The sequence below is a fragment of the Puma concolor genome, chromosome F2 (assembly GCF_028749965.1).
Source record: "Puma concolor isolate L17-30 chromosome F2, mPumCon1.1.hap2, whole genome shotgun sequence".
Taxonomy (NCBI): domain Eukaryota; kingdom Metazoa; phylum Chordata; class Mammalia; order Carnivora; family Felidae; genus Puma; species Puma concolor.
The window spans coordinates 26554087-26575224 of record NC_141684.1 but is presented as its reverse complement, the minus strand read 5'-3'; the positions used below and the strand labels follow the sequence as shown (position 1 = coordinate 26575224).

The 21138-nt window shown below is 33.2% G+C and overlaps 1 protein-coding gene across 6 annotated transcripts in view; it reads right to left on the bottom strand.

The window, feature by feature from the left end:
• CSMD3 (CUB and Sushi multiple domains 3) overlaps positions 1–21138 on the bottom strand; it is a 1257965-nt gene that overhangs the window by 182340 nt on the left and 1054487 nt on the right. For 4 of the 6 annotated variants that reach the window (XM_086695899.1, XM_086695900.1, XM_086695902.1 and 1 more), the window contains 3 exons: positions 8291–8404; positions 7700–7795; positions 5942–6145 (listed from right to left, as the gene is read on the bottom strand). In XM_086695899.1, the coding sequence (XP_086552025.1) occupies positions 5942–6145; positions 7700–7795; positions 8291–8404 (414 nt within the window). The remainder of the gene's footprint in view (positions 1–5941; positions 6146–7699; positions 7796–8290; positions 8405–21138) is intronic. The other 2 variants (XM_086695901.1, XM_086695904.1) reach the window with 1 other exon arrangement.

The following is a 21138-nucleotide window of genomic DNA, read 5'->3' as shown; positions in this document are numbered from 1 at the left end:
TTCTCTGTTCAGACTCTCCATACACAGAGTGACAGATTTCTCAAAAAGGCCAGGGAACCCCCTACAGATAGGTGGACTTCTGACAGAGAGACTGTAATGGCTCCTAACTGCTTCAGCTTTTGCTCTCAAAGTATAAAGTGAGGCTGAATTCAGACAGGTTGGGGACAGTTTACTAACATTTACCCCTGAAGCTGAATGTCAACCATGGACTAGGGTCTGAAAGTCTTTTATAGGCTTTAGTGCCTGGTAGGACCACTTGTCCTTGCTGAAATGACCACAGTGGAATAGCATCATCCCCCTTCCATTTACGTGGATTTTTGTTTCTGATGGCAAAAACACTGGGATTAACCACCTGATTTATACATGTGGCATATGAAAAAGCTTTGTAATACTCCTGAAACTCAATATTGCACTATATGTTAACGGAATGGAATTTAAATAAAAACTCAAAACAAACAAACAAAAATACACTAACATCTTCTTTCATTAAGATAAAAAAAAAAAAAGCTTTGTAATAATCATATAGAATAGGGATTTCCTTCTGTTTTATTTATTTGTGTATTTATTTATTTAATTTTTTTAATGTTCATTTATTTTTGAGAGTGAGAGACTGTGTGAGCAGGGGAGGGGCAGAGAGAGGGGGAGACACAGAATCTGAAGCAAGCTCCAGGCTCTGAGCTACCAGCACACAGCCGGGCGCAAGGCTTGAACTCATGAACTGTGAGATCATGACCTGAGCTGAAGTCGGACACTTAACCAAATGAGCCACTCAGGCATCCCAGGTTTTTTCTGTCTTAAACAAAAATGATTTATGTTTAGGGTTTAGAGTTCTTATTCTCTGTATCCTACTTTATATTATTTTTCTCTCATTTCCTTTTCTTATTCCTAAAATCTTCTTTCATTTTTCTTGTTTTACTCCTTTTTTTTAATGTGTATTTATTTTTGAGAGAGAAAGCACACAAGGAAGGAGAGAGGCGGGGGGGGGGGGGGGGCGGCAGAGGATCCAAAGCAGGCTCTGTGCTGACAGCAGAGAGCCCTATGTGGGGCTCAAACTCACGAACTGCAAGATCATGACTAGAGCCAAAGTTGGAAGCTTAACCAACTGAGTCACCAAGGCGCCCCTTGTTTTACTCATTTTTTAATGTCTTTTTATAGTTTTATTCTTCTAACCCTGTCTCACTTTCATAAATTTCTTTGGATAATGAAGTTTTTTTACTTTCCAAAATCAGAAGAAAAGTCTGAACGCAAATCTTGGTTAAATATGTATACTCAAGGACAAATAGAATTGTAGTAATCGCTGTTTAACTTTTAACTTTATTTTAATTTTATACCCCTGCAAACAATGAGAACAAACCAAATCATGAACATACGCCTATTGTTTAAAGTCTCTTTCTTTTCAACCATTTGTCCTTAAATGTGTCAATTGGTGGAAAGAAATTTCAATCTCCCCCCAAAACAGATTTTAATAAATAATAACTATTATACCCCAAGAAAATTGCCATTATATTTCATCCAATGTCTTTCTTAAAAATGTTAAGTGCAAAAAAAATATGTTGTATTCAAGGGACTGTAAATTAATAGAATTGGAAAGGATGATAAGAGTCCATATTTTTAGCTTTTTAAAAAAAGATGCCAACATCTTCTGTGAAAGATAATTTTAACATTTTATTAACTTTAAAGTGCTATTGAAACAACATATCAACAAATTAAAAGCAAAGATATTAAGCCTTTTGTCATCACTGAATGTAAATTCTATATTCTAGAACCAATACCTTCAGAATTAAAGTCTTCTCTCCTGATTCTATAATGGAAGATTTAGCAACAACAAAAAACAACTTAGTCATTCAGTACTTACCAGGTTCCAAGAACTATGCCAAATCATTTAATAATCACAATAAACCTATGAGGAAATCCTCTTAGTTTCCTGCTTCATCTATATGGCAATTGAGAACCAGAAAGTTTGTAAAATTCCCAGGGTCGTATAGTAACTTACCACATCTCAGTGCTGAGGTCACAGCAGATTTTACCCAAGACTTAATTAACTCTTATGCTAAACTACAGTTTGGAGCTATGCGGGATTTTATTCAGTTTTACATGACTCTTTATTACTTTTCCCCATTAATGAGGACATTAGTGTGATAAATATACAAATAGGATCTTTAAGAGGTGATTTATAGATTTACACTTCAGTACTTTGCATATGTAGGTTTTCCCAACACTCAAACTAGAGGAAGAGATGAATTTTTTTTTGAATCATATTTAAAGATTAATGAGCTAGTTTATGAGTTTCCAGATGTCATTATATCACTCTAGTTTTATAATAGATGATTATCTTCAAGGAGTTTTCATCATGTATATGAAACTAAAGAAGACAGCTACTTACCTAGCTGTCTTCTATTACATGGTATTGATATTTTCTATCGATACATAAATAAACTAAGAGTGACACAAATTATATAAAAAAATACTGGGAAAAGTGAGATAGAAATAACGACTGATTTTCTATACGTATAGAGAAATATTAAAAAATCCATCGTGAGGTTGAAGAGATTTATTATTATCATGTGTCTGTCTTCAATTATTAAACTGATTTAAAGCAATGTAATTTCTGATTTATGCATACTGCATGACTAATTTTAGCATAGACATAGAGGAACATTTCTCTCAGCTCATGGTCCTTTAGTTTAGGATAATTTATTTATTACTATTTTATAAGAGTATGAAGTCAACACATATTGTGGCTCAAAAGGAGAAACATTATCTGTTTTGTCTTTATGAGAGCATAAAAGTACAGAAAGGGGAAAATCTGTTAGTACCATTAACACAAGCTCCATGCTAGATAAAAGGAGGAGGCATATTAACTCCAAATGAGTTGTTTTCCTGTACCATTGATTTTCAAAAACATATTTCAATAGGGTAAGAAATCTCACATTATAAATAAAATGTAGATATCACATTAGGAAAGCTTAGCTTATAAATCAAAATCTATAGAGAAGCAGTCTTCTGTCATTTAGGTTGACGTTTAGAGTCAGAGAAACTGAGTTTCTGCCTCTACTCCACCACTTACTATATGTTCTGTCAGTTTAAAAATAACTACTTTAGCGGGAGAGCCTGGGTGGCTCAGTCAGTTAAGCATTGATTCTTGGTTTTGGCTCAATGTCATGATCTTACAGTTCCATAGGATCGGACTCAGTGCTCACAGCACAGAGCCTGCTTCGTATTTTCTCTCTCCCACTCTCTCTGCCCCCTCCCTGTCCCGTGCTCTTTCTCTCTCTCTCTCAAAATAAATATAAAAAAAATAAAAATAACTATTTCACCTAAGACTCAGTTTATTCAATCATAAATTCTGAAAGTAACTTTTCAATTGGTTTGCTGTGAGGATTAAATTGAATATGTATTTAAACTACTCAGTATGAAACCTGGCAAATAAAAAGCATTAAGAAATTGGTAATCATATCAGCAAATGGCACTGTGAAAACTGGACAGCAACATGCAGAAGTATGAAACTGGACCACTTTCTTATACCATACACAAAAATAAATTCAAAATGGATGAAAGACCTAAATGTGAGACAGGAAACCATCAAAATCCTATAGGAGAAAAGAGGCAGCAAGCTCTTTGATCTCAGCTGCAGCTATTTCTTACTTGACATGTTTCTGGGGGCAACGGAAATAAAAAGCAAACGTGAACTATTGGGACCTCATCAAGATAAAAAGCTTCTGCACTGCAAAGGAAACAGTCAACAAAACTAAAAGGCAACCGATGGAATGGGAGAAGATATTTCCAAATGACATTGATAAAAGGGTTAGTATCCAAAATCTATAAAGAACTTACCAAACTCACCACCTAAAAAACAAATAATCCAGTGAAGAAATGGGTAGAAGACATGAATAGACATTTTTCCAAAGAAGACATCCAGATGGCCAACAGGCACATGAAAAGATGCTCAATATCACTCATCATCAGGGAAATACAAATCAAAACCACAATGACTTACCACCTCACACCGGTCAGAATGGCTAACATTAACAACTCAGAAAAGAACAGATGTTGGTGAAGATGCTGGGAAAGAGGAATACTTTTGCATTCATGGTGGGAATGCAAACTGGTACAGCCACTCTGGAAAACAGTATGGAGGTTCCTCCAAAAATTAAAAATAGAACCACCCTGTGACCCAGCAATTGCACTATGAAGTATTCATCCAAAGGATACAAAAATGCTGATTTGACGAGGGCACAAGTACCGTAACTTTTATGGCAGTGCTATCAACAATAGTCAAATTATTGAAGAAGCCCAAATGCCCACCGACTGATGAATGGATAAAGAAGATGTGGTATATATACACAATGGAATACTATTCGGGAATGAAAAAGAATTAAATGTTGCCATTTACAACAACGTGGATAGAACTGGAGGGTATTACGTCAAGGTAAATAAGTCAGATAGAGATAGACAGATATCATATGATTTCACTTATATGTGGAATTTGAGACACACAACAGATGAACATAGGGGAAAGGAAGGAAAAATAACATAAAGCAAAGATGGAGGCAAACCATAAGAGATTCTTAAATACAGAGAACAAACTGAAGGTTGCTGGAGGGGAGGCGGGTAAGGAGAATGGGTTAAATGGGTGACGGGCATTAAGGAGGGCACTTTTTGGGATGAGCACTGGGTGTCACATGTAAGAGATGAATCACGGGGTTAACTAACCTGAACTAAAAAAAAAATAAAATAAAATAAAAAATAAATAAAACTAGATACATGTAATTTCATTTTCAGGTATCATAAGATATGTTATTAAAATATATTTTACATATTTATAAGTGTATATGTGTTATATGCATGTTATATGTGTGCATATACACTCTCGTCACATTCTGTGAACAATTGGAACTGAGACTATTAAAATAAAAACAAAATTGTGCTTATCTCTTATTTTTAAAAAAATGTTCCTCTTATTTTCTAGATCACATGCCAATAAAACTTTAACAAGAAAGAATTCAACTCATGAGAACTATTTTTTAACTTGTGATTATGTATTACCATCCTTCATTTAATGTAATACTATGTAACCAAAGAAAATAATTTCCAGATATGTTCTTGGGACAGAGAATAAATAAACTTTGTAACTCACTTTTTCATATCTACGGAATGCTATAAGAACCAAGTCATTGTATGATCCTAAAATAGCATAAAATTCTGTTTTATGGCTTAGAGAATATTTTAATATGTTTCATATAACATGGTTAAGAGCCCATTAAGTTAGAAAGTGTATATTCTGTTTACCAATTTAAATTAGATACAGTATACAATAACAATACAAACAATAAAGTTTGAAACATTAAGATCTGGCTAACCTTAATGTATTCTACTCATTCAAAGTATTACCACTGAGACTTGTGAGAGACTGAAAAATCTCTTATTTTATATTTTTTACACATATTTACAACTAATAAATAAAAGATAAAAACAGATTTATTTTCTAATGCATATTTTGTAATTCTTTTGATGCCAAAGTAGAATATGGCCAAAGAAATCAGCTTCTGAGATCTTTAAATGATACATAAATTCTTTACATATTGACATAGGACACTGTGCATAATGTTTGAGAGATATTTATTTCAACAGCCCATATCACTAGCATTTAAATTTTGTTATTGGCAATATGCACATATATAATCATCCATCTAAATCAATAAATGAGGACACTATTCAGCTAATTTAAAACAAAATATTTTTCATTCATCACATTACATCTCAACTGCATCCAATATCCGCATTCATTTGCATATCTAGGTACATCATAACTAACAAAGTATTTAAGGATTAATGCATAACTATTAGATAACATAGAATTATTGACAGATGCAAGATAAGTAGTTTTGATATAAAATATAAAATATGTATAATCACAAAGCTATCAAATTTACACACTTACCAATACAGGTAGGTAAGGAATCATTCCACTGGGCCAGAGAATTGGGAACTGTATCACACCTAATTGCGATGGATCCATGGAGGATGTATCCTGGATTACATTCAAAAAGAACCAATGAACCAACTGCAAATTCATTGCCGATCCTTCTTCCGAATCTTGGTTCAGGCACAGAACTGCATTGTGTGGAACTTGTTCTAGGAACAGCTGTGTACAAATAATTGTTTATTTTAATTTCATATTTGGTAGAGAAGTACAGATTTCAAAATATAACTAAACAAATCTCAAAGAAATGTTCACTTTTTATCAGCACTCAACAACTTGAATACATTTCTAAAAGTTTTCTTATTCGTACAGAATAAAATACAAGTTAAAATGGATACTGCTATTGTCATCAAGAGTCTTAATTTAAAAACCATTTTACTTTTGATTCTTTAAACAACATCAAGTAGGTTTTTTTCTTATTTTTTGTTTTACCAAACTCATTAATATAACAAAGTAGTTTGAATTAGATATTTAAATTTATGGGATGATGACTGAAAGATCATGTGTTTCTCTTTTTAACCTGGGATACCAAGTTCAAACAATATGTGGCAGGTTACATGAGGTGATGTCACAATTCACTTTTCAGTAGTTTCATCAATTTAAAAAAGAAAACACAACATTTTACTACACAGCAGGTTCACAAACTTAGTTGTTTAAAATATGTTTGTTACTGATGAGGACAATTACTATGTTCAAGGCTAAGTAGAATAGAAGTCAGACAGATTAACAACAATAGAAGTTTTAATTTTAATAATCATACAATATCAGATTTGAAATTGTTTTTAAACTTTATAGGTACGTTCTCGATTGTGACTTTTTTGTTTTAGTAAAATAGAATGATAACAGGATGTTTTTTCTTTTTAAAACACATACAGATGGGATTAAGGAGTTTGACAACTGCCCCGAAAATGATATGATGCATTCCAAATAGATTGGTTCCTCTTACGTGACTTGTAATAGTGCCTTTTTCAATTCATAATATCTCATACTGTTTAATGAAGGAATACTATTGAAAATGAAACAGTATAATATTATAGCCAACATTATAAATGGGATAAAATCAGTTAATAAAAATATCAAATCACAAATGTCTATAAATGTCTTAGGAATAAGTCCAAACTACTACATGATCATAAATAATTAAAATATTTGAAATTATAGGTCTTTTCTTATTTTAATGGTAATATAAAGCCTTTTCTTTAAAAGGCGAGAAAAATCTATGTAAACAAACTTTCAGTTGCACAAAAATATTTAATAGCCATGAAGAAAGTTTGAAATCTCCTGAGAGAATGAGAAACTAAAATTTTAGAATGGAATAATGATTTCCCTGCATGTCTAAGTACATCAGCACAAAATTTGCCACATTTTTAATTTAGAATGCTGACTATGGGGAAAATAGAATATGTGGAGACTGAAGAGTTGTCAGGAAAAAAAAAAAAAAACAGATGCTTTAAAACAATACGTTGGAAGGAAGGAAAATCATACTTGAGAATGATGATGTAAGCAATCGTCACTTTTGACCTTGGTCAAAGTAACAATGCTCTAGTGAGAAGGGAGGGAACGGGGCAAAACTTAAAACAAAATAAAACAAAACAAAACACAGCTTTGATCTCTCCTATATGGTTATGAGGAGCTCGTCATTCAATAAACTCTGAACATAACATGAGGAAACTGATATCATTCCTTACTGTGTTTCTAGGCTACAGGGTCACTTACCTTGATAAACAAAGTGAAATCCCTTAGCTGTTATTGGTCCAACTGAAGTAAATCGAATTGTGATCTGATTACCTGAACTCAGTGGAAGTGATTCTCCTACTCAACAAAACAAACACTAAGATATCATAAATAATTTCATTCAGTAAACCTAACAAATTATATTAATTTACACTGTCTTTTGAAAATGTCAATCTATGTTCTATCAAATTACTTCAATATATCCTATCTCTGACAATATATTCTTCGGGTTCAGCTTCAATCACAACCTTTTTACAGAAGGCTTTAATTACATTTTGATACATATTGTCTCATTTAAAAAGAATCCTTAAATATTTTATATTACATTTAACACCATAGACTAAGTGACTAAATATTATATTTACTTGATTACAACGCCCCAAAATAGTTGGTTATATTTTTCTCAAGCGTTCGAGTTATTATTGTGTTTCTACTTTTTTTTTTCAATAAAGAGTGATTCTATTTTCAGTTTATTTCTAATATGGATGACATAAATCTCAACTTTCACTACAATACCAATCAAAGTCAGTCTTTAATCAATAACTGATGCATGGCAGTTCTATTAAAGGATACCTGAATGGGATCCTGAGAGGGAAGATAACAGAGAAGATTGCTGAGTTGGCCCATCATACACCTCAACAACATCGTGGAGTGATGTCTGGAAAAATACAAACTGGCCAAACACCACTGATCAACAGGAACCAGGAGAAGCAAACAAATCACCAACCATCCATAAACGAAAACAAAAAATAAAAAACAAAACAAAAAAAATAGAAAGAGGAGGAGAGAGAGAACAAAGTATTACAATATAATACTCATCTTTTTTTTTTCTACCTTTAAAAGAGGGTAGATGCCAATTGGTTGATATGCCTGACATATGTATTTCAGGTCATAAAGGTAATGACCATGACCTAAAAGCAATAAAATTTTTAGATACTATATTTAAAATAAATTAAATGGGTATATACAGCATTTATTTTGAGATCAGAAATCATAAGGTTGGTGATTAATACTTTATAATAACTCTTTTTTTTTTTTTTTTAATTTTCCCATTGGTAGTTTGGCTCTTTTCACTTTGTGACTCTCTTCCCTTTTTCTAATTTTTTTCTCCTCTTTTATATAAGATAATGTTTTAACTCTGGGGAAGTTTTGTAGATTGCTTTGAAAATGCTATTCAATTATGAGTAATACTTTCACTGGAAAAATATCAGCGAGATTCTTTTCAGGTACGCAGTGTTTAGTTCACATTCTAACTTAAAACGGTTCCTAAGCATATATTGCTAATATTCTGCCAAAATAAATATTACTTATAATTCCTCAACAATTAAGGTATAAAATTTTAAAAAATGAAAGCTTTTTCATGGTAAGTACAGATCTGAAATACTTATTAATGAGTATTTATAAATGTCTCCTTATTTTGTACTTTTCCTTTAATTATGCCCTAACATTAAGTATAGAAACGACCCAAACTGTAACTTGAAAAAAAAAAAAAGAACTTGTTTCAGAGCAGAAATAAGCTTATGTTTTATGTTTTGTAAAAAATGAGATAAATAATAAAAATTATCTTTAAAACATTTTATTGAATACAAAACCTATGGGTTTAAAAGAGTGATTTCTTAAAAGTTTAATAATGTAAAACCAAGGTAATTTTTATCAACTCAAAATCACATTAGTGTAATTAAACTATATTGCATGAATACATATATTTTAAAAGTTCATTATTATTTATACTTCAAATCAAGATTATGGTCATCCTTTGGTGGTCTTATGAAGACAGGCTAGTTCATCTGAAACATGCTGAGTTTTGCCTATGAACACATACACGTAATACTGTAAACAAAGCTATACTTTGTTTTTTTTGGCCTGCTAAAATAAGCTGGTGATCTCAGTCCAGTTCTTTGTGGGGTAAAGGAAAAGGAATACAGACACGGAGTTGTTGTTTTGAACACTTCCCGAATATTGACGTGCTGTATTTCATAAACAATCCTCCTGAAAACATTGCTTCAAAGTCATGAAAACAAATTTATGTTTCTATCAAATCAGATACATGTAGTCAATTGTTTTAAGAGTTTACAAGTCACATGAAATTTCAGTCCAGACCTTTTTAGAAGATCCATATATTGGTCTACCAAATCCCAAACTATTTAAAAAACATTCCAAAAAATATTAAGAAAGTTTTTGTTTTCTGTTTTTGTATTTGTTTAGATTGGTGTTTGATGTGTGTTCAGATGTGTCTTTGAAAGCTTCAGTGACAATGCAGGTGTTGCCATTGCCAAGTGTCCCCCTTTCCCCCCAAAATCATGTTAGCCTAATTATAGGAGCTTTGCTAAGAGCATGTGCAACAAAGCTCTTGGTAGATAAACTATTCTTTCTTTATGTCTTTTTGGAAAGACCTTAGATGAAACATTAAAATTCAACATCCCTTAAATCTTTCTGCTTAAATATTTCAAATGTTTCATTTGGAAACATGCCCAGTTCCCAAGCAGATCACCACATTACAAACATCTAAAAAACAAAACAAAATAACACCCACCCCTATTCAAAACAAAAACAAAAACAAATAAAAAAAATCCCACACACAAAAAAGAGTCATCCAAGAGCTTTTTCTAAGGAAAAAGGGGAAAAAATATTTCTTTCCTCTTGTTCACAATTGTTATTTCTCCACAGGTCGAGCAGACTTTTGTGTCACTTGTAAATGGGAATGTTGAAAAGTGTGACTTTTTTTTAATGTTTATTTATTTTGAGAGAGAAAGAGCAAGAGCAGGGGGTGGGCAGAGAGAGAGAGAGAGAGAGAGGGAGAGAGAGTGAAAAGTGTAATTTTTAACAATATAGCCATTAACACAGTGTATTTGCATCATTTTAAGTAACAAACATTGTATGGCATGCCCTTGGAGTGTTCTTAGTAACTCATGCCTGTAATTTGTTGTGCTAATTCTGAGGTGACAGTGAAGAGAATTAAGAAGCATAGGAGGTGAAGGAGTGGGGCTTTGAATCTTGCCTTATGAAGTACTTACTTAGTACTAATAAGCTACTACTCATTTTTAAAAGTTTATTTATTTTGAGAGTGAGAGAAAGAGCACATGCAAGCAGGGGAGGGGCAGAGAGAGAGAGAGAGAGAGAGAGAGAGAGAGAGAGAATCCCAAGCAGGCTCTGCCCTGTCATGGTAAGATCATAACCTGAGGCAAAATCAAGAGTCATATGCTTAACTGACTGAGCCACCCAGGCACCCCAGCTACTATTCTTTAATTGGTATCTAACTCTGTATTAACATAGCCAATGGAAATCTTAAAGTAAAAATAGCTTTTATTAGGAGAAAAGTTACTTGAGAGCATACTAAACTATTACATGAAAAATAAAATTTTTAAGTACATTTTGAATACATTTTTTGTAGTATGAAATATTAAGAACATTTGCATGGTGATTTCAGTTCCTACACATCAGCAGGTTGAGTATTGCCTCAGCAAATTATGTTACAAGCCTGAACCAAATTTTAGTCAGAAATCTCAAGAATTAAATGGTAAACTTTGTGTTTGCTTTTCAATTCTGTCTGCAAATGCCTTTATTTAATTTTCTTACATTCAAGACATCAGGTCTTCTGCTTCTAAAATGTTCTGAATGGCCAAGTGCACCCTTGGCATGGTTGAGACTTTGTAGGAAAAAAAATTGTGAAAGAGTTTAAGATGGATCCAAAGATAACTGAATGTTGGTTTTTGGTAAGTGAGATGTTTTTAGCATACCTTTCTGGGTTACTGGTGTTTTGGGGCCTGTGGTGTATGTAATGGATTATTGTCCAATTGACAGACATGTTCTGTATCTATCCATAAATTAATTTTAGCATCCTATCTATCTATCTATCTATCTATCTATCTATCTATCTATCTATCATCTAGCTATCTATTGATCTATATTTGGTTATTGAATTCTCTGTTGAACCACTGTAGTATTTTACTAAAATGTTCATTAATTCTTGAGTTAAATAAAATTTTTGATGCAAGAAAAAAATTTGATACATGGTTATTTTATATTTGCATGGGAATCACAGTTATGTTCCCTTCAAAAAACAAATCAAAAAACCTTTTAATACTGACCTAGATACCTCAACTTAATGACTGGACCATCTTTTTATTTCAAGGGCTACAATTAACCCCCAAAGTTTGGACTGATTATGCCTTCTGGAATGATTAGCAAGCCCTCTATCTTCTTTTTCTTAGTTTCCAACAGAGACACAGAATTCTCTGCATCTCAGCTCCACGCTTCTTTCCCTTACTCTGGAGATCTGCATGTGGACATCAAAAGCACCTTCTTCTCAGCCTATTAGAGTAGGCTATAAACACAAAGCTGTTTCTTACGAGAAACACCACCTCCAGTGAACTTTCTTTTTTCTTTCTTAAGCATAATAGATCTTAAAAATAATGTTTTAATTCTTTTATTAAAATCCATTTTAAAATGTTATAGATGTATTATTGCAAGCTGGGAAAAGGAAGAAAAGGGAAGCCTGATAAGCTAGAAAATACCACCCAAAATAACCCTTCAAATCAGCCGATGCAAATAAACTATTATGTCTGAAACTACTTCTGACCTCTTATTTTCCATATATTTTACTCTAGAATACAGTTTATTAATCTAACTAATATATTGATTCTGTTCTATGATGTGTCAAAACAGAACTGGAATCAGAAAGCTGAGCCATCCAGAGAGAGTCCTGCTCTTAGACCCCATTAACTATATTTGAAGTCATTCAGGTAGCAGCTTACCTCTACCTATGGAAAGATGCTAGGTTAGCCAATTAAATCAATTGTAGCCCAACAACAGAGCATGTTGGGCACATCTTTTAATGCAGATCATTACTATGCTCATCATTTAATCCATTTTGAAAAGCAACTCCTCTACCAACCTCTAATGGGCAATATTTAGGAGGTATCCTAGGCTGCATTTTTTTTAATCTATAACTTAGATTTTTAAAAGTCACTTAAATAGTCTGATTAAATCACTTAGATAGAGAAAACCTCTAATGTAGATTAGATAGGCAGGATATTTACCCCAACTTTAAAATTTTGTCTTAGTTCATTTGCTTCCCCATGATCAAATAAACTCAGAAGACATGACATTGTGTTTATCTGGTTTTCTTTGTAGGTAAATCAAGGTTTATTAGACATCTAATTTTTACAGGGTTGTTAATCCAACCAAGACAGAGAGGCGGGGTTCCATTTACAGAGAAGGTTTGCATGATACAAGTGTTCACTTAACAAAGTTTCAGAGCCCATTTGTTTCCTATTCTGCACCAACTCTTTTCTACCACTTCTCCTTTAGTCACATTCATTTAACTCATGAGACTTTATCCATTCTGCTTAATTTAGCCATTCCAAATGTAAGTCAGTAAATGATGACAGGGTGCCGGGGATGATATAAAGAAACTCTGAGGAAAAACAAGACAAAGCAAAAACAGAAACAGAAACAAACCAAAACCAAAACCAAAACAAACCTGAGAATTAATATGGCTAAACTGTCGGAAGGCACCATGCAAACCAACAGTCTCCTGGAAAGTATCTTTGTGGAAAACAGTACAGTGAACACCTGAGGTGGGACATCGTTCACAACATGGCTGAGCGCCCAGAGGGGTGAGCATTTGTTTAGAGTATAAATAAATAGTTCTTTACTTTCAACTGTTGCTGATGTTCCGCAATTACCTAAGCTAGTAAGAATAGTTTTTAAGTTACACTTCATTCTTGTGCCATCAAAACAACCAGAGGCTCACTGATTTAGCAATTAAGTTTAAATGAGGATAATAAAGCAAACACGGACACAATTGATGTTATTCAGTGACTAGGACTGGAGTTATTGAATTAAAAATAAATATTGAATCTATGCAAATACAGAAGGGTTTTAATTTTGCTTTTATCAATTTTATTGTTTTCTCAGGAAGGAATAACTCACAGAGTATCCCAACGGGGTACTAGTTTTAAAAGGAAAACAAACAAAACAAAACAAAATAAAAAATAAGAACCTCAGACGCAGATGGGCCATGGCTAAAGAAACTGATCTAACCATCTCTGTGGAAGGAGGTAAACGGTAAAATTAAAATGTCTTAGAGTTTGTGGTAACTTCAGGTCTTATTCAAACTTGCTTTGATGTAAAAGGTATCAAATTTAGTGGAGGAAGACAGAGAAGTAGTTCTCCTTAGGCATCGGTAGCTCTAGTTGTCAGATGGATGGTACCTTATTCATTATGGTGCCAAAGTACTAAAACGACAAGACTTCTTTGCTCTATGAGACAATAGATAAAGCAGCTTAAAGACTGTCAGTTTCTGCAACTGAGCAGATTTAGAAGGACTAAGGCTTTAAAATAACAAATCTACAATTCTAGAATGCCCTGATAAAGGAAAATGAAAACTGTCAAATGAAGAGTTAGGTCAGGTTCTGGAATCAGACTTTAGGATCGAATCTAGGATGAGCCTCACAGAGAATTTACTTCATTTTCCATGCCTCAATTTCCTCATCTGTAAAAGGGAATAATGATAATAAAGGTAACCTCATATGATTGATGTGAGTTATTGTATAAATTGATACTGGTAAAACACTTTGAACAAGTACCTGAAACACAATAGTAAGTATAGTTACTACCATAAGTATCTCAGCTTTGTAAATTTATAGGCTACTAATTCAATATCTGAAAATTCATGATAGGAAAAATTTAATTGACCTTTGAGGTTACAGAGCATATTTTTTCTCATACTTTGCTTTCCATACATGAGTCTTTAAAATAAATGTTAGAGCCGGTTGGGTTAGAGGAACATTCCATGCATTTTAATCAAGGTTCATTTGTCTTATGATTCCAGAATGACTAGGTACTTCTCTTATCTACTTGATTTTACATTCTGTCCTTTTGGATGGAATATGAAAGTGTAATTAGCAGTATTCTATATGGACTAAGAAAAGAGGAACAAGGTGAGAGAGCACTTTACTTTTGTTTTATTTTGCTCCCTTTAAGTCCCTCTGTTGCGAAAGCAATGAAACACCAACACAAAAGAAATAGTTCCACACAGAGGGGAGTCTAGACAGAAAAAGGAAAAAAAAATACTGTAAATTCCTATTAGATCTCAGCATGATTCTCAACATGCCTATTATCCTTTTTCAAAATCCACACATTCTCTTGTATTCTAGGGTTCGTTTTGATTGTATTAGGCACTCAGCTGGTTAGTTGCTCTGTTAAAAAATTGTAAAGAAGTCACCTCCATTTCGCTCAGCTTGCATTTTATTCACCGACACGGCAAAGAAAACACACGTGTGCACTCACTCTACCAACAGAACAGAAATAAGATTCAAATCAAAGATGTGTTTAGAACTGTACTTGATTATATGTGAAAGCATAAAAAAATTACTGTTGGTGACATAAGATATCAAAAAGTTTGGCTAGCTTTATAGGAATTTTGCTTCATACTTTCATCTCAGTATGAATATTTCAAGACAATATTGTAGAAATGTCCATGTATGCCAAATGCTTCCTTTTTAAATTAGTAACATATACAGAACTCGTTGTTCTCTATATGTTCTCACTGTGAAAGTACTTATAAAAAACTCCAAGATTGCTTTTTGGGATATTATGCCACTTGGATACCTCATAATTTTAAAAGCATTCTCATTTAAAGATGATTACAAGTAGCCAATTAAAACTTCAGTTTTATGAAATATACATATATGTGTGTGTGCATTATACACATACATATAAAGTTAAATATTATAACAATTTATTCAAAAGCACCAAAAGGCGGAACTTTAAAAACCAGACCCAAGGGAGTGCCTGGGTGGTTTAGTTAAGCGCCCGACTTCAGCTCAGGTCATGAACTCGCAGTTTGTGAGTTTGAGCCCTACCTCTGGCTCTGTGCTGACAGCTCAGAGCCTGGAGCCTTCTTTGGATTCTGTCTCTTTCTCTCTCTATTCCTTCCCCATTTGTACAATCAATCAATAACAAACCAGCCCAAAATCACATTAGTGTGCTACTTATTTTCAAAATGTCATCCTGCGATGGAAAAGTTTGAATAGAAGTTGCATTAATTGATGTAATAACAATCGAGCATTTCATCAGTATTTTGGAAACTCTTCTATCTTCTACCTATCAGATTCCAAAGACTTACAGTTATCCTTTTAGTACAATACTAGTAACCTATTAACTCACAATGAGGTGCTTTATACTAATGCAGCATCTTAGTTAAGGTGAGTCATGTGAATCATATACTAATTATCCAAAGGTTATTAAAATCACATAGAAGCTTGCCCCCACCACGATGCTGGGGCCGATCTTGCCCTAGAGCAAATAACCTACAAGTGCTAGGTTAGCAGCTCACAGAGTACTGTGAGAGCATTCTGGCTCTGAAAACAACCATACCAAACTCTCATTATTGCTATTTTGTAATAATTAGGAAAAGATGCTATTTAAAAACCAGAATCATGGCTCTGACCATGGTACCCAATTATCCAGGAGATAAGTAGTTCTAGAAATCTTGTCCTGCTTTGAATGCATAACAGTAAACAGGATCCTAATTTTTTTTTCCTGTTAGCAATTTCCTTCCTGTGTGATACTTGTGTTGATCTATAAACTGGTGTACTGACTAAACCCATAATATTTGCTTTCAGGATTCTCTGAAGCTGGTTTTCTGTATATGCTATGACCATTAGCCCACCACCAAAATTACAAACTGCCTATATGACTTATTTCAAACATATAGACATTATAAAAAACCCTTTTATAGCAAGTATAGTTCGGTTTTCTTTAATTGTTTCAGGAACAAATATCTTTTCAACAGCAAGCCAACAGCTTATCTGCAACTTGGCAGTTGTAACGTTTCCCAATAGCTGAAAATTAATTTGGTGTTCAAAAAGCAATGAAATCAAGAAAAACACAATAAGCAGTTCTACTGCATGTTTAAAATAATTGAATCAGGAAAGCAAAATTAGAAGTTTAAAGTGTTACAATATTTTATTAGCACTTTTATTTTTAACTCAATTTCAATTTGGATGAGTATTTGTCTTTAATCACTCCTAAGAAATTTTTCCTACAGATTTGGCAGAATATGTCTGCCAAATCCCAACTAGACCAGACAGATTCAGGTCAGGAAAATATTCTCATGTGGACTATAACATAAGTTAGTGGAATTTTTTTTTTATTATGGAAATTTCCAAACATACCACAAACTAGAGAGAATAGTAAAATAAACACTCATGAACCCATCCACCCAGTTTCAACACTTATGAACATTTGCCCGTTTTGTTTCATTTATTCTCTCCCATCCCTCCTATAGCCTCAACTTTTGAGCACTTTCAAGCAACTCCCAATATCCTACACCTTTTCCATAAAGACTTCAGTGTTTACTTCTAACAGATGAAGACTTCAAAAAAAAATAACTACAATGTGATTACCATATGTAATAAAACTAACAGTAATTTCTTTCTATCATTGAATAACCATTTTTGATCGCATTTCCTGATCTTCTCCTTCCAAAAAAGTATTTTTTTACACTTGTCTTGATTAAATCAAGACGCAAACAAAATCCATGCATTCCTTTGGTTGATGTCATATACTTATGGGAAAAATATGGGTCTTTTGAAGGCAGGGAGACTGAAATAGGATAAATCTCAACTGATCAAAATTCTCCTGTCATCTAATTTTTGTTGAGAGTTAATTGGCGAAGCCACAGTGAGCAGATAATTTTCTGTGGAGAACACCTCTGGGGGTGGGCGGGCTGCTCTGTGGACAAAGTTCCTGATCCTCTGAAGTCCTATTTCAATCAGAGAAGTTTTGTTTCTCTGTTTTATTTATGGGACATTCACATACAATTCAGCATTAAGCCTAGATTCAAATTCTTGCTTTCACTGGATTCTTTACACCCTGCACATCGCCTCCTACGCATGCCATGCCTTTTCTGCAGGCTCAGCACCCCGAACTCCTCAACTCTCAAAGTTCCACTGCTTAAGAGTTCTTTAACTGGCAAAATTTACATCTGTTTTAGGATGACAGATGGAAGGGTTCATCATAGGGCAACATCTAAAAGAGTTTCTCAGTTCCCCCCAACCCCCGCAAAAGAAAGAAAGAAAGAAAAAGAAAGAAAGAAAGAAAGAAAGAAAGAAAGAAAGAAAGAAAGAATAAGAAAAGAAAAGGAAAGAAAAGGAAAGAAAAGAAATCACTAGTCATCTCTTTAACTTGGGTTCTAGCTTCACCATGTTGGAAGTCATGCTTGTACATTTTCATGACAGAAGGAATTCCAAGCTTAATTAGTCTTCACGTAGATACAATGCTACTATGTTCTGAAATTTATTTTTCTGGACCATATTCCATTTGAAATGTCCAATTAGAGGAAGAGAATTTGCTGCTGCTGAAAATTTAGAAAATGGAGGATCTGGTATGTTCATTTATTTACTAAATCAATAAAAGTTATATTTACATAAAGGTATAATAATAACTGGTTATCATTTATTGAACCCTTACTATATGTAAGGATCTGTGCAGGGCTCTTTATACATATCAGCCACATTGATCCTTAAACTAACCTTTGAAGTAGGCACCACTATCTCCATTTTAAATATGAAAAACTAAAACTTATTTAAATAAGTTAAAACAACTATCAAAAATTACAAAACCAGCAAGAGCTAAGATTTGAGTTCATGGAATATGAATCCATTTTCATCCTGATCTCTTAAGTATTATTTGTAGAGCACAGCAATCTGGAATCTACTAGTGAATAAGCAGACTTGAAAGTCATTGAGGAAATCTTACTACAACAAAACCTGACAATTAACATCCATGATAAAGATTCTGAACATGAATTTTTTTTTTTTTTTGGATATTTTGTTGAGAAAGGTGGGGAAGACTTTTATAGTATATTTATAAATGTATTGTCTTAAATGAGCAAATAATTAATGAATGTTATCTTGAAAACACATTCATATGATTTATATAATACTGTGCTCTTAATAAGTAAGGCGTTATATGTCCTGTAGACTCTCAGCCCTTTTTAGGAGATTTTAGAATTCAGAAGAGTAGCAGGGGCAGCTCTTTCTGCCCATGGATACTGTCCTCATGCTTTAATAAAATCACCTTTTTTGCATCCAAAGGAAAAAAAAAAAGAGTAGCAGAGTCTGTTAAGTAAGTTTTGTTCTCATAATCATTTACGAAATAAAATGCTGGTCATAAAGAACCTAGGATTTACAGTTCTGTACACCTGGATTTGACCAGCTTTGCTACTTAGTGTTGTGTGACCTTGACCAAACTAATAAACCTTCCTAAATCTTTTTCCTGATCTGCAAAATAACAGCCACTCCCTAGGCTTGTTGTAAAGATTAATCTGTAAAGCATCTTGTCCAGCAGGTGGTTAATATACATGATATTACTCACACATACACAGACATACACACACACACACCCACACACCCCATACCTTGTGACCTTTTTAATTGCTTGTTTAAAAATTTTTAAATCAAAATAAAATTATATAAATAAATTAAATTCATCATTAATTTTTAACTCTGCCAAATGTGACGTTCAGAAGTGATAATAGTAATCTCAACAATGGAAACAAATAAGAACAACAGAATATAAATTTTGGAAAATACCCTATCATTCATTTAGTCCAAACCATCCGATAATATAAATATCCTTTTAGTCTTTTAAACTTCCCCAGAGAATACATTGACCATACTGGTGTATAAAGGAGTTATTGAAATAAATCTACACAATATGTATTATTCAAAGAGCACAGTGAACTCTGCTAGGGGAAAATTGGTATCATTTATTTATTTATTTTTTTTAATTTTTTTTTTCAACGTTTATTTATTTTTGGGACAGAGAGAGACAGAGCATGAACGGGGGAGGGGCAGAGAGAGAGGGAGACACAGAATCGGAAACAGGCTCCAGGCTCTGAGCCATCAGCCCAGAGCCCGACGCGGGGCTCGAACCCACGGACCGCAAGATCGTGACCTGGCTGAAGTCGGACGCTTAACCGACTGCGCCACCCAGGCGCCCCGTGGTATCATTTATTGTTTCAGTTCTCCAAAAGACTTTTCTTCTGTAGTTAGTTTTTTTTTCTTTTCAGAGAGTCTCAAACTATATGGTCTATTATTAAAGAAAGAAAAAAAAGTATTTTATGCTAGCCTGAAAAGAGCTACTCTTAAGTACAAATAAAGTAACTTATCTCACTGTTGCTGTCTTAATATCTTCACCATCACTCTTGTCCTTATCACTGATTTTTGGCAACGTCATCATCATCATTATCAAAAGCATCTAATATTCTTCCACAGTTTCATTCCAAAAACCCTTACCATTATTAAGTTAGTTATTATTTACTATGTGCAAAATACTGTACTGTTCCTGAGAAACTTACAAATGGATATTCTAGGTACATTGATACATTTTGGTATTGATAAATATTGATAAATTTCAGCTTTTCATATAAAGATACTTTTGACTAGAAAATCATTTAGGTATACAGACAAAGCTGAAAGAAATTTGAAACTTTTTTTCCTTCACTTGGTGCACTTGTAAAATTTAGTTGGATTAACAACACTAGTTGATAAACAAGGAACCTATGTTTAGGTTGATATATAAATCTATTGGTATCTGCCTCCTTACCCCAAATTTTGTACATATAAATCAATTTATTTATTTATTTATTTAATTTATTTATTTATATTTTTTAAGTTCCTTTTAAGAAAGTTTATAGATACATTAAACAATTCTCCACTGAATTAATAAAATTGCAGTTTGGGGATATGGCCTTTCATCAACAAAGATCTCATGGTAAATTGGTAATACAAAAATTAGTGATGATTAATATTCTGTCTTGCCTCTGTTCTCATATTGGGCCAATCTACATGATACGATTGAGTTGTGTTCAAAAGATATTACTAGCCTACAGGTAAGATTTTAAAATGCGTGTTCTCATCAAAATAATGTAAAAATGATAGGTGCCCAGATGAACTCACAAGATCAATTTGACCTGAAATCAGTGTAGTTCATGAAAATAATAGGACATTTTAACTGTACAAGAGATTTCACAACCACCAGTCTCAATTCTTTGTTTTACAAATGATGTAACAAAAGTGCAAAAAGGGTGAAGGATTTGCAACACCAAGCCTGCAGGCGAATGCATTCTAAACTTCAATTAGAATAACAAGAAACATCCCAGCAAGACTGGGTCTTCACTAGGAAAAGGTTAAAGTCTCTAGACATAAATAATACAATTACTACACCTGCATGGAAAACATTGCTTGATTCTGTTCTTTTTGGGGGTATTATGTTAGTTTCAGGTGTACTATGTACAACATAGTAATTCAATATTTTATTCATTATGAAATATTCAGCACAATAAGTCTAGTGACCATCTGTCACTATACAAAGTTGTTACAATATACATACATATCTACAATAAAGTT